General features: G+C 32.2%; 3 protein-coding genes across 3 annotated transcripts; all 3 read left to right on the top strand.

Annotated features, from left to right (window-relative positions):
- The first annotated feature begins 5,071 nt into the window (after positions 1-5,071).
- LOC114712831 (vacuolar iron transporter homolog 1-like) lies at positions 5,072-5,983 on the top strand. The gene has a single exon (XM_028897386.1). It carries the CDS (start codon positions 5,127-5,129, stop codon positions 5,781-5,783), a length of 657 nt encoding a protein of 218 aa, XP_028753219.1. The 5' UTR covers positions 5,072-5,126; the 3' UTR covers positions 5,784-5,983.
- A 6,940-nt stretch (positions 5,984-12,923) lies between these two features.
- On the top strand, positions 12,924-16,098 carry LOC114712819 (uncharacterized). The gene is made up of 4 exons (XM_028897367.1): positions 12,924-13,110; positions 14,710-15,020; positions 15,119-15,175; positions 15,363-16,098. Exons 1-4 carry the CDS (start codon positions 12,941-12,943, stop codon positions 15,917-15,919), a joined length of 1,095 nt encoding a protein of 364 aa, XP_028753200.1. The 5' UTR covers positions 12,924-12,940; the 3' UTR covers positions 15,920-16,098.
- A 3,672-nt stretch (positions 16,099-19,770) lies between these two features.
- Positions 19,771-23,588, top strand: LOC114712814 (tRNA (guanine(10)-N2)-methyltransferase homolog). Its single transcript, XM_028897361.1, has 6 exons — positions 19,771-20,044; positions 20,168-20,379; positions 21,043-21,360; positions 21,489-21,563; positions 21,725-21,799; positions 22,985-23,588. Exons 1-6 carry the CDS (start codon positions 19,816-19,818, stop codon positions 23,537-23,539), a joined length of 1,464 nt encoding a protein of 487 aa, XP_028753194.1. The 5' UTR covers positions 19,771-19,815; the 3' UTR covers positions 23,540-23,588.
- The last annotated feature ends 368 nt before the right edge of the window (positions 23,589-23,956 follow it).

Below are 23,956 nucleotides of genomic sequence, written 5' to 3'. Positions count from 1 at the left end.
CATTAGCCCTCACGACACAAATGTTTACCGGACACTGATGAACACAAAGTTTAATTCTTTTTATTTTTGTATGGTTATCAAAACGTGGGGTATGCACCTAAAGATAAAAATGGGCCATAAGAATGCTTTGACCCAAAAAAAGAGAGGATAAGACGCAAGAATGCAGTGTGGGATATGCACTCAAAGAATAAAATCAATAAGTTGAGTTGAGTGAGAAACAAATTAAACAAAGGAGAAATAGCTGAATTGAAGAATTTAATTTGTGTTTAGAAGTTTTATCAGTTAGAAAGATCTGATATATTTTTACACATAAAAAGTATCACGGTGCACTTTAAGATGTCATCCTGGCTCAAAATTTTCAAACAGAAAATTTTCATCAATTTTCTCATAATAAAATCATAACTAAAATTTAAGTATTATATATAATTTAGGGGCAACCAGGTGGAAAAAAGGGAAACTGATTATATGAGTGACATATATATGGTTTGTCGGTTTCTTTTAAGTCCTTCAATATACACTTACTTTCCTACAACCTCAAGCCATTCAATCTCTTACCTTTTCTTTTGAGCTCTCCATTGCTTCCCTTTCTCTCTATTATAGCTCTCTCTCTCTCTCTCTCTCTATGTATATATTTATCATCCATATTTGGATAATTCATATTAAAAATAGATGGTTTCCATTTAATTTTATTTGTATTGTATTTTTAATATTTTTATCTAATATAGATATTAGATCTAAAAAAAGATAATTTTTTAATTATATTCTTTTAGAAATAAAGTTATTGTTTACAAAGTTAAAAAATTTTAAAGCTAGACGTAACAACAAAATTCTCATTTTTAAAAAAGAAAAAGAAAAAACACATCAGAGGCATCCGTTGGAAAATTAAGAATAATCGCGACGACAATAGCACGACACACTAAATTCGAAAATACTGTTTGCTCATGAATTAAACATTATATTTTGGTCTCAAAAGATAATGCCAACAAGCTAAGATAACACTTTAGTTATTTTTGTAGTCATAAGATAGGTGTATTAATGAACAGGCAGTCAACCTTAACTATAATAAATCAAGTCTAATAATTAACGATGAGTTTTTTTCAACAGTTCTTCCCATCTGCTGATATGAAACATTTTAGAATTCATGTTTGATTCAATAATTGGGACTTTGATGGATTTGTGGGTCGCATGTGCATTATATAAGACACATTTTAAAATTATAACCAGATCGTTTTAAAAAAAATTTCAAAACAAATTTAAGGTCACTTGATGTAAACTTCTAAGAAAATATACAAGTATACCGATCCATAAAAGTCACGATACTTAAAATTAAAATAATTCGGTTGAGCAGGATTAAGAAAAACATGAGAAAAATGGTGTTGGTTTAGTAAATTGGTTGTTTTCAAGTAATTCAAAATTAATCATCCACATCAATGGCAGCCCACCATTTTGCGTATGCATGTCTTCTTAGTCCTAGTTATCTTATCAGATTCAATTATACCCTTCCGATCCTTAATACAAAACTTAATTAACTGATTTGAGTATATTAAAAATATTAGTTGAATTAGTTAATCTGATTTTTTTAAAAAACCCTAAACATCTTTTTAATTCCTATCGTTTCTTTCCTACTGGATTATTATTGAGAAAATATCAATAAGGTTAATTTGAAAAAAGTTGATAATTATATGAAATATGTCTTATATTTAGAGCCAATATTAACTCTCTAATTAAGTCTTATATTAATGATCGGAGGAGTACTATTGGATTAGTTCAACATGATTAAATCCTTGATCTTTGGAAATCAAATCTTTTTCACTTCACTTAATTATTGTTCGTGTCGGAGCTTTCTTAATAGCTAGCTAGTTTAACATTTGTACAGTATTTGTAATTTTTTAATTTTTTTGGGGGGGGGGGAGATTAGTTGAAGCAATTTTCTATTATTCCATTTTCTTGGAGTGTGACCTCCAGAGAGAATATAATGTCAACTTTTAAATTAAACAATGAGAAATAAATTATAAAGGAACTAAACCTTATGGAGTGTGGATTCCACAAGAAAGCCATCACAAGTTGGGTTTTTAATATTAATCTATTCTAAATATAAAATATAGTTAATTAATTAGTTGAAATTAAAAAAAAAAGTTGGTTACTTTTTATATATTGTTATGTAGTAAAAGTTACGTGTTCCTTTTTGTAAAACATCCATGTGGGAGACGAAGGGAGTGAGACAAAATGAGATAATTAATTAGGATAATGTGAGGGAAAAAATTAAATGAAGAAGACAAAGTAGATCAGATCAAACCATATTCATGAACCAAATTCTATATTTAGGATCAAATGAGAATGAGATTATATATTCTTTTATTTGGATTCTTAATTAAAAACATTCCATCTCTTACTATTAGATTGTACAAAAAGTTAATATCATTTTTAGTTACTGAAATTTGATCACATTTTGATTTTAGTTCCTGAAATTTAAAACTAATAGTTTTGGTTCTTGAAATTTGATCTCATTTTGGTATTGGTTCCTAAAATTTGAAACCAATAATTTTGGTCATTGAAATTTAATTTCATTTTGGCTCGGTTTAAGATTTTTGGTCCTTGAAATAAGGACCAAAATTTCATTGGTTTAAAATCTTAAATTGGTTTCAAGGACCAAAAGTCTTAAATTGGCTCAAAATAAAGTTATATTCTAGAGAACAAAACTGTGTTGGTTTAAAATTTAAACAACCAAATTAAAATAAGATCAAGTTTTAAAAACTAAAACCAAAATAGTATCAAATTTTAAGAACTGAAAATGATAAACAAAATGAGTTATATTTTAGTTCGAAGCTTTAAGTAATATGACTTATCAGATGTAATAAGTTTTATTATACATGTATTGCAACACAAACTAAAATTTTCATTGATAAATTTAAGGATTAAAAACTCAAAGTTAAACTATTAAATTGAACACGTTCAGCTTAGTTTCAGGTGATCAAATGATTTTCATTCCAAATGCACATGATATAAAGCAAGCTGAGTTTACCTGAGGGTGTGTGTGTGTGTGTTTATATATATATATATATAACCTCTAGTTAAAGATAAGAGAAAGACGAAGAGTATGGGATTGTAATATAACTTTAAAGAGCATTATTAAAGATTGAACAGATCACCAATCCACTAATGAGAAACCCCACCAAGCAATAATTCATGTTTCCACTTCTAGGTAATGTTTCTGAGTCAACAAAGGAATCGGACAAAGAATATTCCATATATTTTTATTCTTAATATTATGTTTGCTTGTGGCTTCTGCGTGGAATCCACACTCCCTCCAATATATAATCATTATTCACCTCAATAGTTAATTAATGCTCAATCATAATCTATATATTTAAAGTTTAATCATATTGCTGATCAACCTAGAGGCCTCCACTAATTAACATTGCTTGTGCACGCCACACTCCCTTCATTTTTAAAATCCCCACAATTTTGCTTTTTTTTTTTTCTATGATTAATTATTTTATATCCTTTTGCCTCAAATGTGCTTATCCTCAAAGAAGGGAATCCAATTACCTTACAATATATGGTCTACCTCCAAGTGAATGTCATAGTAACCTATTCTTATGTATGGATTTAAAACACATACTATATATAGATCTTATCAAACCTTTAAATTTTGAGCTATATAAATATGGTTGTTTGCTAGCATGACGAAAGGGAACCATATAGGGATTGTAGAAAACCAAACGCAAATCATTAAGATAACCTTCATTCTTTTTTTATAAGAGTCTATTAACCGCTTTAATGAAATTAAGATTAGTTAAAATTAATTAAATGTTTAAAATTTTTACAACGTTTCAAAATTACCTTTGGATGATGTGGTTCAGTGGGGGGAGAGGGGTTTGGAAAAGTCATTGTTCAAGAGGGCATTGTTTAAATGACTCTCAAGTGTTTCCATTAAATTTTGGATGTGTCTTGTAATAAATAGATTTGAAATGAGTGTTTATTATGTTATGTATTGTTATTATTTAACTTTGGCTATTGTGTTTCATTTTTTTTCACGTAGTGTCTAAGGATTAATTTTTCACTACGCCTCTATATACTCATTATTTTTCCACTTAACATTTCGTTAATTTATCAAACATTCTAAAGTATTTTCCAAAAAAAAAATTCTAAAGTATATATAATATAATCCTTTGCTGCTCTTGACTGAGTACCTAGAAATATTTATGTTTTATCTGTAATTCATGTTGGAGTATGCACAAATAGTTTATCAGTCTAGATTTCTGAATAAGAGTATGTGTAAATAGTTTTGTCAAATAAATTCAAATGAAACAACAATTAGCCGGTATATGGAACTGTATTTGTTGGTAATTTAATTAATTAGTGATCTCAGATTTGAGTTTTAGTGATGGAATTGTTTTAAAATTTTATCCTACCCCTAGGCCAATCCCACAAATGTGAGAATCACCACACTTTCCACAGACTAAATTACCCCTCCCCGTCATGAACATTAACCTATCTGCCTTCCGCATTTTGGTCATTGTAGTTTTGTTTCTATTCCTTCTGGTCCTAAATATAGAAACTAAATAATTAATTTATGAATATTACAAACATTCATTAAGTTAGTTATTTGTAACAAATATATTTTGATTCCTCAAAAATATCCTCTTTGATCATTACCCCATTGACAAAAACCTCTTTCAGATATGCAATTAATAAGGATAACTTGGGGAAAAAATTTATGAATTTGGGAAGCAAAACAAATTGACATCTTATCTTTAAACTAGAGAGAATGCTTCTTCAGTCCATTCCATTATTCTCATCCTTTCCGGCAACCATATGTGTGTGTGTGTATATATATATGTATATATGTATTAGTGTGTGTGTATTAGTACAGGAGCATTAATTTTTGATGAATTATTAAACAAAGAAGTCACCATATTCTGAGTGCTATCCACTCTACCACCACTTCTTCATCACCACATTGAGATTGAGACCCATAATCTTCAATCCAACCCAATGCTGTATGAAACTTCTATATAATACCTTCTTCGATAAGAGTTTCTCCTCCACATATATCCACAAAACCAAACTTCATAACCTCTCATCCTTTCTTTCCTTCAAACTTCAGCTCTTTTCCATTATCCATGGCTTCTTCTCAATCTCATCACAATAATAATGAAACCCTATCAAGCCATATTGACATCCGTATTCACCCTAACGAAGAAGATGACAAAAACATCAACTACTTTCAAAGGGCACAATGGCTTAGGGCAGCCATGTTAGGAGCCAATGATGGTTTGGTCACAGTAACCTCACTAATGATCGGGGTTGGTGCTGTCAGACAAGACATCAGAGCCATGCTTCTTGCCGGGTTCGCGGGACTAGTTGCCGGAGCTTGTAGCATGGCAATCGGAGAGTTTGTGTCTGTGTACACTCAAAGGGACATAGAGTTAGCGCAGATGAAGAGAGAAAGAGAAGCCAACAACAACACAAAAGAAGTTGACGATGATGAAAAGGATAGGCTTCCGAACCCTTTTCAGGCTGCTGCTGCATCGGCACTTGCATTTTCCGGCGGTGCAGTGGTGCCTCTCGTCGGAGCTGTGTTCATAAGAGATTATAGGGTGAGGATGGCGGTGGTGGCCGCACTGGCTAGCTTGGCATTGGTGGTTTTTGGAGGTGTCGGTGCAGTGATCGGAAAAACTTCAGTGAGGAGGTCTTGTGTTAGGGTTTTGATCGGAGGTTGGATGGCTATGGCTATCACTTTTGGCTTGACCAAGTTGATTGGTTTTACTGGAATTTGATTATTATGAATATTAATAAGTCACTCCATTGGCTTCATTATGTATATCGTGAAGCAAATGAATGAGCAAACTTGCATGCTAGGACAAGTAATAGTTGAAAAATCATTTTAATTTTTCCCCCTTTTTTCTTTGTTTTTTCCCCTTTTTCCTTATTCTCCCACCATAAAATGCAGGGACTGGATTGAGAGAGATAAGCAGAGGAATTATTCCCTTCAAGCTTTTCCTTTTTCCTTTTGAGTTGTACTTATCCATTTTGATTGGAAAAAACTAGTACTCCTAAATACCTAATAATCGATTTGTTTTTAGGAGAAAAAAAAAATTCCCAAATTTGCAAATCCCAACATGGTACGCTGAAATGATCTAATTACTGTGAAGTTACTACAAACTAGTATGTGATTAGATTTTGTAGTGATATTACTTAAATGCCTTTAATTTGAAATCTTAAAAAAATGAAAAGAAAAAATGAAATCATAAGTTTAACAAGTAACAACTTAACTTTTCATTCCTGATAAGTCAAAGTTATCATGACAGTGTTTTGAATAGAATTGATTCTAATAAAAAGATACTAATTCAACTTAGGTTAATTAAGTATTTTATAAAAAAAAGTGAATTGCGAAAGACACCTATCTAAAATAATTTTCTTGAGGGAAGTTGATATTCTTTTTTAACAGTGACATTTTTATTATTGTTATTTAAGAATAAACAATATGAGTTTGTCTTATTATTTTTTAACTATGAATACAACTGTTGACTTTCCTTTATTTTATCTCCTCATTATTTTTTGGGGCATTTCTTACTTAATATTCTGGATAACCAAAGCATTGATTATTTCATCTGAATTAATAGTCATTTACTTAATAAAAAGTGTTAATATTAAGTACAAAATTATATTTACGAACTATCAAATTAAATTAATATGTGATTTTTAAAATTATGAAATGTTCTAGGCATCAATTAAGTTTTTATATCTGGGTAACTGGAAGTTGTTTTTCTATACATATACACACACAGATATATATATATATATATATATAATACATTTGGTTAGAAAAAAGTAATTTTTAAATGATGATGAAAATAAATTAAAAGATCACAAAAAAGAAGCCAAAAGAATAAACGTGTACACTGAAATAAAAGTAATATTTCTGGTAAAAAAAAGAAATAAAAGAAATATATTTTACAAAGACGAGATTAATTTTAAGTTCAAAATCAAAACAATTTCAATTTGCCATATATCCAAAAGAGAATACCTCAGAGTTACATTGCAGAGATTCTAATCTACCATTTCTTGTCACACTAACCCTCTTTCAAAAAGTTTTTATGGAAGTACAATCATAAATAGGTTTGAATTCAAAATGGTTTGGTCCTAAATATCTGAACTTTGATTCATTTTTCTCTCTCATTTGATATTTTTTCTACAATGCCCTCATTAGGTATTCATTAATACATTCATTAAAAGAGAAATATTGTCGGCAAAAATATAATTTTTTTACATAATAATACAAATAGCGAATTTCTTTAATTTTTCAGTTAATTTAAGCTTTATATTTAGAAACGGAGTAAATGTATATTTTTTATTTGAAATCCCATATGGTATGTCATCTTGTCAATTTCCATCCACTACTTTCGCAACACCTTATAGCAATTTGTTGCTTAGATCAGACCAAGTTAGCCTTCAATATAGGTATTTTACTCTTTAAATTTATATATGAAAGCTCCTTACAATTTCAGTTAACATTTTCAGGTGCAATTGTAGGTGGTGGTGACTTGTTGCTCCTGAAAAAGTCTGAAGCTTAAAAAGATCACTCATGTCTATTCTTCAATTAGCAACAGATGGATAAAATTAAATCCAAGCATAAGGCAATTAAGCCAAGCATCTACCAAAATTACAAACCTAAAACCTGACAAGTGACTAAGTGAGTAAGTAGTCGTATGAAAATAAAAAAAAATAATGATAATAATTGTGGAAACATAGTATTAATTGATTAAGGGCCTGGTTCGATTGGCAATAGAAAAAGTAACTTATTTTTAATTTAACTTTTGAAAAAGTTAGATTAGATAAAAGTTAAATTAAGTAATGTGATTTATGTTTGGATTGGCTTTTATAAATTAGTTTGTGAAAAGAAGTTGTTTGGATTATAATTGAATATGCAATTTTAGTTTGTAAAATTACCAAAATAGGTATGATTTTTATTAAATAACATAATAATTTTAAATTATTTATAAGCTCTTGTTGATCTCATATACATTTTTTATTTTTTATCATTTATTACGAGGGCATATTTAAAAACAAAAAAAAATATTTTTAACTTATTTATTATTTTAAACTAATTTTTCATTATTCGCAAATTAGTTATTTGAGACTTATAATAATAAAAAAAAGAAGTAAATTTCTTAACTATTTCTCTCTCTGTGTTTCAAAAGTCATAAGTTATAAGCTATAAGTTAAGCCATAAGCAGCTAATTTCTACTTATACTTATAGCTTATTGTGGCTTTTTTATCCAAAAGTTAGATTCGCCCGCTGCCAATTCCAACGCCATAAAATCTTAAAACGTGCTTCTGGTTATGAAAAAGGAGCTTATACCCCGTTAACCGCAGAGCCAAACGGGCTCTAATTCTAGCATATTTCTGCAATAATAACATATTTACCTTTGCCTAATTGTTACTCAAACAACACACCAAATGGGTATTCCCATGCATGTCACATGCTCCAAAATTTGTGTCTGTCACTCTCTGTATATAGAACTCTAGCTTCTACCAACTTTATATTTATACAATTATATATTTTATAACAATAATATAAAATATCATTTATTTAAAATATATTTTAGTACCATGTTTTTATTTAACAAATCGTTTTTCTCTAGTTATTTGATTTCTATTCATTTTATCTATCATGTTTTTATTTTTATAATACTCATAATTCAATTGATCAATCAGAGACTGAAATTTTAATTCAGTTCAATCAAAAATCAATTGAGCATATGTTTCTAATAAGGCTATCACACAAACATCAGTAGAAAATCAATTGACCATATTTCTTTAATGCTAATTAATAGAGCCGAGAATCTTAAGGAAGGCGTAGAAGAACGTGCATATGGTTGTTGTGGGCAATCTTGGATGATCACATTGTGTTTCAATGTGTGTTAAAAGCTCCACTTCAATAATTCTGGATTTGACACATGAATTGGTTGGATAGATATTATTTTCCGGGACTCTTAGTATAGATTTTGATAGTTTGAATTATATTATGACAATAAGAAACTCGCTTTCTGTGGTTTGAATTAAAGAGATTAATTGATGAGGAAACAAATCAAATATGTTCTTTCTGCATGGATTATGAAACAATATAGGAATAATGAGTCATGAACAAATATTTTTTTAGCCGTCATAGAAGAGATAGCTCTTCACATATTAGGCATGAAGAAGAATGGTGATCTCACAGTAAAAAGGATGAATAGTAGGCAAATTTAAAGGTACAAAACAACAACTTCCAACCCCAATGTCCAGATGGAAATATCATTTTATTATCATACAAAGAGTTTATCATTCCTATTATAAGGGGCAGGGATAATCATTTATTTTTTTTCAATATTTATTGAAGGACTTCATTTTTTTTTCGTTTAGAAATACCTATTGATTTTCGTATATGTTTGAGTTGGATCTCAGGCTTTAAATTTGATTGTTAGTTTAGTAATTTTTTTAAAAGAAAAGTTAGTTTAATTCCTCTTATCATTTATGCCTGCCACGCATTTTAAACTATTTGGGCGCGTCTTACTTGGACTTACCTTTACTTTTTAGCCTTTTTTCTTCTTCTTTTTATTAACACACTCTACTCTTGACCGTCATGATTTATTTACAATCCGTTACATCATGATCATATGATTTGTTTTTAAGGTTCACAATATATGGGTGAGGTACTCATTTAGTTCTTTAATTTTTTTCAAAAGTTTTAATTTAGTTTCTTAAGTTTAAAAAGATATTTTTAGTCTTTTAATTCTGAAATTGTTAACAAAAAATAACAACATTGAGATTTTAAATGTTGATAAAATATTCTTAAATGATAATATATTAAGTTTAATTTTGAAAATAACTGATTGTAATCTAAGTCTAACAATTTTAGTATTGAAGGACTAAATATATATTTTTTAAAATTAAAACCTTATTTAGAGTTAAAACAGCATAATAAATAGAAAGCCCAATAGATCGTGTGGACGGAGACTAAAAGCTTCTAACGTTGCTATAACTCATTTGCTAAGAAGCTTTTATATTTATTTTTTTAATTATTCTTTGATAACTATTTCGTTTTAATTGTTATATGGCTAGAAATCTTTAGCTTAATTTTAATCCTTATGTTAAGATTATATATGCCATCCATTTGTATTTTCTCTGCTTCTTTTTTTTTTTAAAAAATTTGATACTTATATTTTTTTCATTTTTATTAAATTTTTTAATTTTGTTTTGTTAACACCACTAGCCCAACAGACCATTAGCCCTTATACTCACTATGTGGCGAAGGGAGTAGCAAATGGCATGAACAATTATGGCGAATAAGGAAGCAAATCAGTTTATAGAAGTAGATTCTCTAGGAGAAAAATGGAGAACCACTCCTTCCCTTGTTGTTGAAATTGGCAATTAACACTAAAAAAAACAACAAATTAACAACGAAATTTTAAATTAGCAACAAAATGAGGAACGAAATTTGTTCTATCATAAGAAAGGCTGTCACTAATTGATTAGTAATGGCTGACTAGCGATAGAATTTCAAATTAGTGACTATATCATATTCTTTTCTTATACATGTTACCACTTACAAGATACTCAACACATAACATTGATTATATTAGCTGGTGCATATAATTTGAACTAACCTAAATACTAGCCCTGGTCCTAATTATAAGAAGCAATTGACTAATTTGAGAAGATTAAGAAAATAAGATAAGTTAGTTATTTGTAATAAATATGTGTTATTTTTCCTAAAATATCTTTACTAATTAAATGTATTCGTTAGAACTACCATTATTAGAAAGACTATCTTAAAAAAAAGGATAAATATGAGGAAAAAGGTAAATTGAGATCTTATATTTAGAACTAAAATAAAAGTCAAATAAGGTTTTATATTAAGAATCGGAGCTAGTAAAAATAAGCATTTACAATCATAAAAGAGAATGATGGATGAACAGTGTATTTGCAATTTGCAAGTCTCAGAACATACACAGTCACTGAACTTTATTTGATTTGAATCTCAAATCTAAAGATTTTATGTTTATCTTCTTATGTCAGAAAAAGATGGAAAGAATATTTCCTTCTTTTTTAATCAAACCAACAACAACAAAAAATATTTTTCACCAACAATAATAGATAATAACAAATTTCTTCTAATTTTATCTAATAATATAAAAAGAAAAAATATCTCCTTCCTTTTTCACCAACGAGAGGAAAAAGATATCTTTACATGACAATAGTGAAAATAAGAAAAGGTAAGCAAAGAACCAATTCAAAATAAGATACTATCCAATTAAAACAGGATAAGTATATAATTCTCAGCAATGCCATGATATAATACATTATTTAATTAAATAATCAATTATTTATCTATAAAAATATACACTAGCATATTAATTAAAAAACTATATATTTATTATGTGTTGATTTGATAATAAATAATTAAATTGAGTATACATAAAAGATTTAATTACTTTTTTCTGGTAAATAATTAGTTAGTTTCCTCTTTTTTCTTTTAATTGCCAGAATAATTAGTTTCCCCTTGATAAACTAAAACGCTTGGAAATAGCAACTTAACGCGCAAGCTTGCCCCTCAAACAAAGCAGAGGAGTTGAGTTGCGATCGATAATAAGACAAATCAAATCAGAGTACTGCAGATTGTAATATCCACAAATCTCCAGCTAATTTTCTTTTCATGATCTGATTTTCCTTTTGTTCGTTTTCCCGCCCCTTAGACTTGCCCAATACCCATGTCTTTCTTTTCTTTGACTTTGAACAGATATTTACAGTCATACTCACTTTGCTCGAGCGCTCTCAGTTTTGCCCCAGTTTCACTCAATTGCATTTCACGACGACGGTGAGCGTTAACTCTCCTACAAGGTACGTCCATAGAAACCAATCACAAGAACCAAAGAAACCATATGATACGAAATCGAGAAATAAAACATTGATAAGTAAGGAATTGACATGGGACCCAGAAAATAGGGTGCTGATTTTGAAGTTCCAATTCGGCAGGCTTTGGTTGTAGTCCTGATGACATCTTTTGTCTAAACGGGGGCAAATGAGTTTGGACCATGAATTTAAATTTTATGCTTGTTGAATATTTTTGCATTCATGAGAATCTGTTAAATTCTGTTTTTCAGATTTGCCCCCATTCTGAAAACTGAACAAGTTTTTGTTTTTAATGCATATAACGGAGAAATTCAAATGAAAGGTTTTCATTCTTTGGATCTTCATGAAAGGCAAAGAAAAATGTGCGGAAGATGCTATTTGGTTAATTCATCACATTTTTATTTTTTATGTATAAAGCCGTGTGTGTGTAAACTACTACTGAAAAGTGAAACTGGAATTGTTTACACCATAGACCGGCATTTAGGGACTAATATGGGGTTTTCTTTATCTTTCTTTTTCCTAACTCTTCATGAACACAGACTATTTAGGGAAGAATTGAATGTCAATCTCAAAAAGATCCCTTCATGTTGTTAATCTTGTGCCTCTGGTTATTGCATCAGGGAGTTTCTTTATAATTTCATAATTTTCCTATCCTAGCCAAAAGGTTTTAGTCATGTTAGACTGGTAGTGCTGAGAATTTGACAAATTGAAGCATATTCTTTCTTATTCTAGATTTGCGGTATTTATTGACTTCTTCATTAAAACCTGTGATTTGCATCTCAGGAACGGCTAGGTTATATGGTCTACTTAGATGGGCCCCTGTTTGAAGCTGGAAGCTGGCCTAGAAAATTGGGTTGATGAGAAGAATATACATGTCTCTTCATTTTCAGGACAAAAAGTTCTGCAGCCTGGAACTAACTACAAGGATAATGCTTATGGAAAGGAAGCATTGCCAATTGAACAAATTACTTTGTCCGGAGGAAATGAGGAGGTGAAAGTTAATATAACCAGGTGTACAAAGTCTAGTGAGGCTTTGATAATGGGAGATGCTTGTGATGATGCCCCTGAGTGTTCAAGTTCTTTTGGCGATACAGGATCTGGCACAGATAATGCTTCAGCATTCAGTGATGATGAAGTGGTATCATATATGTATGCCAACGATCCGTTCTCATCCATGTTTTTCAAAGACTGTGAGCCATCTCTAATAAGGCATGTTTCAGTTTTAATATTTTCATGCATGCTATCTCTGGTCCGAAATGTAAGGTTATCTTAACTAATTCATAGAATCCCAAAAAAAGTAGGTGAGTTGGTTATTTGTAATTAATATGTAGAGAATTTGTGATGTTTTCCAAAAATAACCCTTCTATTTAATGATTAAAATTTAATGCACAAATATAAGAATATCCCAATGAATAGGAATATTATGGGAAAGAAAAATTTAATATGGGAGACGAGAGAATGGGACCTTATATTGAGGGCCAGACCAAAATCTTCAAATGGACCTTGTATTTAAAAGTGGAGGGAGTATTTTCTTTGTCTTGTCTGCGGGAACTAAGAAAACAAAACTGAGAGAAAAGAGAGAGGAACTTCATATCACATCCTTTTAATGTACTTATTCCTCACTATATCTGTGGACTCAGGGTTTCGTTTAAGTAAGAAAAGTGGTATTGTCTATCTAATTACCCTCTTTTCATACAGTTTGTTCAATTGGGGTTGTCTTAGCAATGGAACCACTTGATGAAGGATATCTGGGGTTTGAAACAATGTGGTTCCCAGATCGATGTAAATTTTCTTGATTTTAGTTTATTGTATTTTATGCGCTTGCTTGATATGCTTGCTTTGCTTGTTCTTCTGTGGATCTGTTCCCCTGATTGGTGTTATCCTGGTCCTGGTTACTTCTTTCACATTTATTTTCCTTATGCCAATGGCATTATGGCCTGGCGGCATATTGCTCGCTCTTATTGGTGCCAGATCACGGATTTGATCCTGCATGCTAACTCTTTTAATCCAAAAATATTATTTTCCCTATCAGTCAATTTTAGTTCCCCCATTCTTGGGTGATTGGGTGAACCATACACTTTGTTCTCTTTTGTGTCTTTGATTCCGAAATGGAAGCTACACCAAAATTCTTCTTCCTGTTTTAGTCACTACATCTGTTACACATAGTTTACCTAACAGATAACTGATACCTTGATGTGAGAAGATTCGTTTGTGCACTTGGACGCTGAATGCTTGTTGGTGAGGTGATAATTTAATGCTATTAATTTATTTGGTGATAGTTGAGTGCCACATAGGATAGTATAGAATGCCTTTGTAAGCTTAAAAGTTTAGAGGCTTTTCCTTCTTAACATGCTAGTCATTTGGAAGAGGATATCCTGTCGACTTGTAACATTCAAACACTTTTGTATAGGACTTGGTCAACTGACACTTTTGACTTAGTTGCTGCAGAATGTGGACTTAATTTTCCCATTTCTTCTTAATCTCATTTAATAATCAATATTTCTTTTTCATCATAAACAGTGACAGTTTTGGTAAAAGCTTATGTTTGCATATCATGCTGTAAAAAAGCCCCATAGGTTTGGTGCTTCAATATGGAATTTTATGTCCTAAAATATATTTTTAATGATTTATTATTTTCTATTCATTATATGTAAGATGGCCTTCTTGTAAGTGAAGATTTTAAATTTAGTTGCTGACATGATTAAACTCTTGATACAGGTTGTTTTTCTTCAAATGACATTCTTTTGGTTGATATATGTTTGATCAGATAACCAATCATTTACATGTTTTACTGTATTAAATGTTCAGAAGGAAGAAGTTGACCAGTCATTGGAAGAGTTTCATACGCCCACTGAGGTGGCGCTGTAAGTGGATAGAATTAAAACTGAAGCAACTTCAGTCTCAAAAACTTAAATATGAAAAAGAGCTTGCAGCATATGATTATAGAAGGCAGCTTATGTCAGCAAACTTCACATTAGATGGATGTAATACCAAGTCAGTACCCCTACTTAAGGGAATTTGTGGGAAAAAAGTAATGAAGAGGAAGAAGCGGAAGAGAGCTGAGGAGACGTGTAATTTAGCATCTTACACATCTGACCATTATATACTCTCATATTGCGGTATGAAGTTTCTGGGTTGGTTTCAGTGTTCAGTTTCCATTGCATATTGTATTGACCTTCATAATCAAATTTCCCCACCACCTTCTCTTATTTTACAGAAGCAAAGGACAATGCTGCTCATGCACGTTTGAAAAATGTCAAAGATGTTGCTGAAGGTGAGTACCAAACTTACAGTATTCTACACACTCACATTTAAATTGTGGATGAAAAAGGTCAAATAGTATTCTGCAAGGTTTTCCTTCCAGGTATCACTGTTCACTCAGAAGATTGTGACATTTTGGTAGAAATTATTTTCGTTATATTTAGTTTTTAACCTTTCTTGCATTGTTTCATTGATAACAGCACAGAGTCTTGAGAGTAATGAGGAGTTCAAGTGGAATGACGGCATATTATCTCATGTTGAGAATGATTTATTGTCTTCTCTTGACCATAATGATACTGATAAAACCTTGAGGAACATCTTTGAAAAGATTGAAGCAGCACAATCTGAAGTTCACAAATTGAGAGCTCGAATCGATAAGGTTGTCAATGAAAATGTGGGGCAGTCCAGTTCTATAAATAATTTGAATACGCTTGGGCCTAGGCCATCCAATGGCTTGAATATCTACGATCCAAAATTTGCTTCTCTTTCCAGAATGAAGAAAACAATTTCTGCCGGAGATCAGTTCACTGGAAAAACCAAAGAATCTTTTGAAGAGCAGAAATCAGTTTCCCTTGCTCTAACCTCAGCTCCTGACTTGGTTGCCAAGAATGCTGTGCCTAATTTGCCGTCCAATAATTTGAAAGTTTGTTCTTCAAAATCCAATGTCTCTAGGAAGAGAAGGGGGATAAGGATGAAATCTGGCTCAAACTGTTCTTGGGCTAGAGTTAGTCTGGTTAAGCCAAAGTTGAAAGAGTAGTTATTGATCAAAACTGCCAGAGAACAAGAAATTACATTTGGATGTTGACAACTGCTTCTGCCAAACGTGTCAATGCTGGTTATGTTGATGTATATATCCTTTCTCTTCCATCAAGAATTGTCCAACTTTGCTTGGTGTGATTATGCAAATCACCTGATTTTCTTCAAAGGAAGCTTTCATTTCACTTTGTCGGATGATTCAAGGGATTACTATTTCTTGACCATGTACATTTCCCAAGAGCCATTTTTCAAAAAGGATGTTTCACTCCATTAGAGAGCATAATTTTTCGGCTTTTCAAATCACACATCCACTATGTAAGTGCCATAGAACATGTACATGAGGCTTTAGCCTTAGAGTTTTGTAAATAATGAATGTTTTTCATTGTGACATCAACTTCGGGTCCATTAATTTTTATTCTCCCTTTTACGCACTTGCAATGTTGAAATTTATATATGTTGTTAGACAACAGAAGTGAAAAATAGTGCTTCTAAATTGATCATACTTGTCATCTTCCCTGCCCCAGTTATTTATCTGAGATCATATTTTAGCTTCACATTGGTGGCTTAGATGCAGTTAAAGTGAACTCTCTTTGTCAAGACATCTCAGTATCATTTAATGTATTCTCTATACATCATCTTTGTTGAGCAATGCTCAAGTTCTCAGTGATGGAAATTTAAAGTGCTTCTCATGCTTGAAAGTATAGTGAAGGAACCTTTTTTGTTTTTTTCCCTTGTGGAGATTATTTTGGAGGCCTTGACATCAATGAGAGGTAGAACTGTATCTGATAGGCGCAAAGGCAAACTCAGATAGGGCTTTCAGAACTTTCAGTTGGTGTAAAGTTTGAATGCTATGCAAGTGATAAGATTGGGGTTCTCTCTAAGTTAAATGGTCCTGTCCTCCTCAGATACGCACCTGGTAGGTCTCCTTTTGTGTGCATATGAAGATGGCAGAACCATAATGTCAGGAAAAAAGCCTGACTCCTAGTGATGTCGCCATAGCACTAAGATTTACTCCTTTGATGTTATAAAGCACTTTAGGTTTTATCAGAATTAAAAAAATTTTAAATTTTATTAACTCTGTGGTAAAATTTAATAGGATTTCAACTTTAACCTGATTTAACATGAAGGACAAAAAGATTAAAAATAAAATTGTACATTTATATAATAAATTTAATGATGTGACATTGTAACTTACATTAAGAACAAAAAGTACTCTCTCTCTTGATTCTATAAAATACAAATTAAATAGGAGTAGAAGAGTGTATTTTGTTACATACAATTCAGCACAGAACTTTTTCTTGACTTTCCTCACTTGTGTTCAAACAATTTCGGCTGATTGAAAGTGAAATTACTTTCTCCAATTTATAATATAAATCACTTTTAATTAATGGGCTAAGGTGCGCCCAGCACCTCGAACTATTTTCTCAGGTGCGTCCAGTATCCTAAAGTAATTTTCAGTGCATCTAGTATTCCAAACTAATTAAAACGGTGCATTCATATTCCAGGCTAACATAAAAGTTAAATTTGACTGTTACCTTGCTGACTCAGCCGAAGGTAGACTGAAAAATCCTACGTGGCGGACACAAAGGGGTCTGATGTGTATTATTTTTGACCAATTAAGGTGTGCCCAGCACCCCGAACTATTTTTCCAAGTGCGCCCAGTGTCCTAAAGTAATTTTTAGTGCATCCAGTGTCCCAAACTAATTAAAACGGTTCGTCCATATCCTAGGTTAACAGAAAAGTCTCATTTGACATTTATCTTGCTGATTCAGCTGAAGGTTGACTGAAAAATCATACATGGTGGACATGTAGGTGTCTGATGTGTATTATTTTGACTAAAGCTCCCGAGACGAGCCCGATGGCGGCGGGTGTTTTCTTGAGAGGTGACAGCAATGTTAACGGAGTGACTAAGGGAAAGTTTACTGTGTTCTATGAGGAGGAAAGCAAATGCGAGTCGGATGAGGAGTTGACAGAGATGGAGACAAAAGTGTGCTGTGATGGCAGTTTTCAAATTAGAGTGGTGGAAGAAATGGGATAAAATGTTAATGACAAAGATGGGATTGAATGGGTGGTACACGTATCGGGATTTAAGAGGTGGATCGTTGGTTTTTCTTTTGTTTTTTTTTAAGTTTAAAAACTGGCAGAAGATAAATGTTAGAAGAGGAGGAAATAAATTGAATTTTCAGTCAAAATAACACACATCAGACGCATACGTGTCTGTCATGTAAGATTTTTCGGTCAACCTTCAGCTGAGTCAGTAAGGTGACGACTTTCTGTTAGCCTGGGATGTGGACGCACCGTTTTAATTAGTTTGGGACACTGGATGTACCAAAAATTATCTTAGGACACTGGGCGCACGTGAGAAAATAATTCGGAGTAGAAACTGAGGCACCTTAACTAATTCATGAACTAAAAAGATGGTAGTTGACTTATTAAATATCTTTGAAATTGAATTTTTTTAACTTTATCCATATTAAAGAGGTTGTGAAAAAAAGACAAAAATATAAATAAAAAAAAGGATTAATTATTCTTTAAGTGACTTTGTGTTGACAAGATATGTTTTGTAGAAGTGATTTGTGTGTGAATGCAACGAAGGAAGTTTGTTAGTTTGTTAGTATGGGAGAAAGCATACAATACTTAAAACAAGTCCCTTTTTTTTGGTACAAAAAAGCATGTCCTTTTATGCAGCGGACAAATTTTCAATGATTCTCATGTTTATATCAGTCAAGAGACTTTTGTTTTTTTTTTTTTTTGGTTTTTGGGGCAAATTGAAGGAGAAAATGTTGAATTTATGGAAGTTGTAGCTTTAGCTTTGATATATTAATATTATACAGCCGTCTTGAACACTTCAATAATATATCTAATTTGGACAGGAATTTTTTTTTTTGAAAGAAGACGGGAATTTTTTTTTGAATATATAAAACAAAGTTTAATACTGAGAGATTAATTGTATTAGTGAAAAATCCATAATAATAATGTAAACCATGAGACAATTAGTGAGGTTCGTTAAATATCTAGTTAGGCTCTCGATTCCTAGTAGCAAGTATGGAATGCCGTGGGTCAACCAAAAAATCAAATAATAATAATAATAATATGATCTAAAATTATAAATCTCATATTATTATACTACTTTTGATCTTTAAGATAAGATTTTATTTAACTTTTATTTTGATCCTAAATATAAGACTTCAATCCATTTTATCTCTCATATTTATGCAATTTTTTCAAAATAGTCCTTCTAATAATTATAGTTTTAGCTAACACATTTGATTAGTAAGGATATTTTAAGAAAGATAACACTTATTTATTATAAATAACTAACTTAACTTATTTCCTTAATCTTCTCAATAGCTTTTATAATTAGGACCAGAGGTAGTATTATGATAAAAAAAATGAGAAAAATTTGGGATAAATCCCTCATAAAAAAATTTAATTGAGGATTTTGTGCATCTTAACTTCTATTGTGTGCAACTTAGCATCTTTTGTATGCAATTTATCTTTCTTTGTATACAATAATCTTTCTTTGTATGATGTGCGACTCAATTTCCTTTTATGTAAATGAAATTCTCATATATACTAGTTATCTTTTCTATATGCAAACTAATCCCTTATATTTAGATATTTGTTTTGCGTAAACTATCTTCTTTTTGTGCAACTTACTTTTTTCTTTGTGTGTAGCTGATTTTTTCTCATATAATTAATTATCTTAGGGATCATTTGCCAATTAAATTTGTAATGCAAAATTAAAACAAAAAGAAAAAATGAAAATACAGGGTTTTGGGTTTTGGGTTTTGGGAGATCTTTTCTTTTCCTCCTTTGGGTCTGTTCATTTTCCACTCCTTTGCCTCGAGCTCTCTCAAGAAGTGCTTGAGAAACGAGGTCGACAACAAAGAAGCCATGTGGTATTTGTGTGTATTCTATCACAGATTATTGGATTACAGAAAACCCGAAGTGGAATCACTTGCAGAGCTTTTTGGAGCTTTTAGGGAGAACCAAAATGGCGATGGGTTCTGCGGCCAAAACAAATCTTTGCACTGGAGACTTCCTCTACACCACCACCAAGATTCTCCTTTCCATTTCGTCGATCTTCCATCAGAGGACGTTGCTCGAAACATTGCCAACCGAAGTGGGTTTTGGTTTTTCAGCTCTATTCCTATTGCACTTGATCTGGGTTTCAAAAGGTTTAGTTTTGTGCTATGAATAAGTTATGTGGGTTTGTTTTGACTTTTATTTTTGCGGGAAATTATAGGTATACTTGTGAAGGGAATGTATGAGCTGTGGGGAGAAGGAGATAATTATGAGGAATTGAAGGATTCCATCTTGAAATACCCGGATGACCGGAAGTTGCCGTACTTAGATTCTAACAGCACTTTCAAGATTACCGTTGATAGCTTTGGGAAAGTCATTAGCCTCCAGGAGCAAAAGGAGCTTATTCAAGGGCTTTCATATATCCCTTTCAAGGTGAGTCTCCTTTAATTTGATTGTCTTTGCATCAAAATTTTGGTGCAATCTTTTGGTTCAGTGGTTTGTTTTTTGCCCCCTTTAAACAATGCAGTTTCTTCATATCCCTATATATATATATATATATATATATATATATATATATTTATAGCGTTGGTTGAGTTTCTTTGTGGTAGGAAAACTGAAATTTGAAGAGACTCACTTTTGTAAGAGTCTGATTGCTGAGTAGTATACCGCGTGAGAGAACTTCTTGTAGTAACATGGTATCCGGCTGCTAACTGCTCCTTGATGGTGTAATATATTATCGTTAACTTTTAAACCGCTACTTGAGTCATTGATGTGCACTGCCATTTTGTAAAAGATGATATTACCTAATCTGGTTTATGAAAACTACACTATTGCTTGTATGAGAAGATTCAATTTTTACGTTATTTAATGTCAACTGCTTTTTTTTTTTACCGTTGTTTCTTTGAATTTTTAAAACTATTTTATCAGGTTGTACTTGAGCCTTCCCAGTTTCACTCAGCCCCATGACGGTTCCCGTTTTGAGCTAGCGTGAAGGGCTTCCTAAAGATTTATGTACTTTTTAGCTTAAGAAGTCAAGCAATTTATAATGAATATACCTGACAAAATTTTATCCTTTCTCTGTCATTTTATTTGCAGGGACAAGTGAAGTTAAAAAATCCTGATCACAACTTCTGGCTAATGGAAACTGACGATTATGGATCTAATAATGGCCTCCCTCCAATTATCCAAAAGCGAATCTTCTTTGGTCGTGAAATTGGTGGTGCTGATAGGAAGCTTATACCTACATATCAGTTGAAAAGCCGCACTTATCTTGGACCAACAGCCATGGATGCTGAAATGGCTTTTCTAATGGCCAACCAGGCACTAGCTACACCGGGGAAACTGATATATGATCCTTTTGTTGGAACTGGAAGCATTCTTGTCGCTGCAGCCCATTTTGGAGCAATGACCATGGTCTGCTTCTCTTTCTTCTTCTTTGGGTGACTTTTTTTGTTGTTATTTATGCTTTGCTCTTAGAATACTTAAAATGTATGCTTGTGTGCAGCAGAATACCTTTAACATGAATGATATCAACTTTTTAGGGTGCCGATATTGACATTAGGGTAGTACGTGATGGCCGTGGACCTGACTGTAATGTTTGGAGTAATTTTAAGCAGGTAAATGTGCTTGATACTATCACTATTATTATTTGGTTTGTGTAACCCTATGTTCATTTGATTAGTTGAATTCAGCACCATACATACATAATGTCTGAATATGCTTAAATAAAAGAAACTATGTGATATGCACCTTATAAACTTAAATGTTCATTTTGCAGTACGGATTGCCTATGCCAATAGGTCTATTGAGGGCTGACAATAACCTTCCTTCCTGGCGTCCAGGGCTAAAAGAGGTAAGTCTCTGAAATAACATCTTCATATGATAACTTTGTGATTAATTTTCTGTCCAATCTCCTATTTGGCTATTTATCGGTATCATCTCTCTATTCTATCATAAAGATAATTGATATTTTGTGATTGTTTGTGCCGTTTATCTTAAGTATTAAATTATCGATCTTGATATAACATTTTTCTTCTATTGTTGTGGTCTCTGGTATCCTTTAATTTTTTCTATTAGTACTTGCTAAAGATCATATGGCCTCTGGCATTTGTACCTGGAACAATTTTTCTGTTGGGAAGTTGATATAGACTTTTAGCGCAGAGGCTCAGGCATTGAGATCATATAGAAGAATTACATGGCAAGAGATGGGGAGATTTGTAAGAAAAGATTACAACTTTGGATATGTAAATATATATATATATATATATATAATATTTTCTGAAAGGGTGAAGAATTATAATATTTTCTGAAAGGGTGAAGAATTGGGCTGATCATGTATAGATCCTGACCCAGAAGGTTTTTAGTGACATTGCCGCATTCAATGCAAACTCTATGCCATATTGGAAATTTGAAAAGCCTGCTTAGTAAGATGTTTGTATGGAAGAAGACATATTGGCAAGAATTACTGTGACCCCGCAAAAATGGTTAGGTTCTAATGAGATTAGAATAATGCCTAACAGCTTCCTATATTAGAATATTAGATGGCTCGGAGGCAATACCAGAACATGAAGCATTTGTCAATTAGGATAAACGTCAAGTTCGCTAACAAAATGTTGAGAAGCACTGGATCCAGGAAGGAACTGGGTCCATTAATTCTAACAAAATATGGACATGCTCTTGATAGGTCGCTTTTTGCAGTGAAAATGAAAAAAAAGAGAGCTCCCTATCAAATTTCAGTCTCAGTTGCCCCAGTCTGGGAGCTGAGATTTGTTGCAGGAAGTGGCCAAGTCTGGAATTCAGATTGGAAACAGTTTAGGGGGGTAAAAGAGAATACATGAGCACGACCTATTTATCCAGCGCGTTGTGGAGCTTAATTTGTAAAAAGTGGTTTTGAAGACTTTGCTAACTTGAAATAGCCCAAATTTTTTATTTATTTATTTTTTATTATCATTTACTCAATTCGTCTTGGTAGCTTCTTCTTTGTTGTTTTTGACATACTGTTTTCTCTGTTCATTCTTAACTTTGCTGTCTATTATAGGTATTTGATGCCATAATATGTGACCCTCCTTATGGAGTTCGAGCTGGGGGTCGCAAATCTGGTGGCCGGAAACTGCTCAAGGGGGTGGTGGAACCTTACATTGTTCCTGATGACAAAAGAACAGACCACATACCGTCTACCGCACCCTACAGTTTAGTTGAATGCGTGCATGATTTGCTTGATCTTGCTGCCCGGATGCTTGTTCCTGGGGGCAGGCTTGTGTTCTTCTATCCTGTGCTAAGGGAAGACGATTCTGCAAAAACCCATTTCCCTGAGCACCCATGTTTCAGACTGATTTCTTCTTCCGAGCAGATTCTTAGTTCCCGATACAGCCGAGTTTTGTTGACCATGGTGAAGACAGGTCCTTACACAGAGGAAATTGCTGAGGCAGCCAGGATCAAACATATTGAGTTTAGGGAGAACCACCTAAAGTGGTTAGAAGATGGTAACCTTCACTCTGCAGTTTTCAGTCCTGCTGATGCTCAGTTAACACCCACTGGTGATTCCAAACTCAGTAAAGATCCAAAACCTAAATACAGGGGAAAATATGTTTAGATTTGATACAGTATTTTCCAACAATTAGGGTAGATTGTAGCCAGTATGCCCGCATTTCCTTTTTCTTTTTTAGTTCAGTTTTCGTTATTGTATTATGACATTCTACCTCACTTCATAGCCGTCTCTTTTTTATGCTTACTGTTGTAATGCCTCATTTTGAGATTATATACTCTTTTTAAAATTAAAAAAAAATAAAAATATGTATATACTATTTAGCTGAAAATATAATAAAAATAAAAATGATTTTCCCATTGAGCGAAAAATAACTAAGGTGCAATGGAAATCCATATTGATCATAAATCGTGAACAGTAGGGAAACATAAATAATTTTCCAATACATAAGTCACCATTCTCAACTATAAATACTAGTGGAGAATACGGAAACATTAAAATATTTAAAATAATGGAATTTTTTTT

This window comes from Neltuma alba, unplaced genomic scaffold, assembly GCF_004799145.2.
Source record: "Neltuma alba isolate B1F8T4 unplaced genomic scaffold, ASM479914v2 tig00011396_pilon, whole genome shotgun sequence".
Taxonomy (NCBI): Eukaryota; Viridiplantae; Streptophyta; class Magnoliopsida; order Fabales; family Fabaceae; genus Neltuma; species Neltuma alba.
The sequence above is the reverse complement of the archived record's forward strand: the minus strand, read 5'-3'. Positions and strand labels throughout refer to the sequence as shown.

Bases quoted from the DNA above. Each gene is read 5' to 3' on its own strand.
- LOC114712831 (XM_028897386.1), top strand. From the start codon at position 5,127: ATGGCTTCTTCTCAATCTCATCACAATAATAATGAAACCCTATCAAGC.
- LOC114712819 (XM_028897367.1), top strand. From the start codon at position 12,941: ATGGGAGATGCTTGTGATGATGCCCCTGAGTGTTCAAGTTCTTTTGGC. The intron at 13,111-14,709 runs GCATGTTTCAGT...TTAAATGTTCAG, and splicing joins TGTGAGCCATCTCTAATAAG to AAGGAAGAAGTTGACCAGTC. The intron at 15,176-15,362 runs GTGAGTACCAAA...CATTGATAACAG, and splicing joins TGTCAAAGATGTTGCTGAAG to CACAGAGTCTTGAGAGTAAT.
- LOC114712814 (XM_028897361.1), top strand. From the start codon at position 19,816: ATGTGGTATTTGTGTGTATTCTATCACAGATTATTGGATTACAGAAAA. The intron at 21,361-21,488 runs GTCTGCTTCTCT...TCAACTTTTTAG, and splicing joins ATTTTGGAGCAATGACCATG to GGTGCCGATATTGACATTAG. The intron at 21,800-22,984 runs GTAAGTCTCTGA...TGTCTATTATAG, and splicing joins GGCGTCCAGGGCTAAAAGAG to GTATTTGATGCCATAATATG.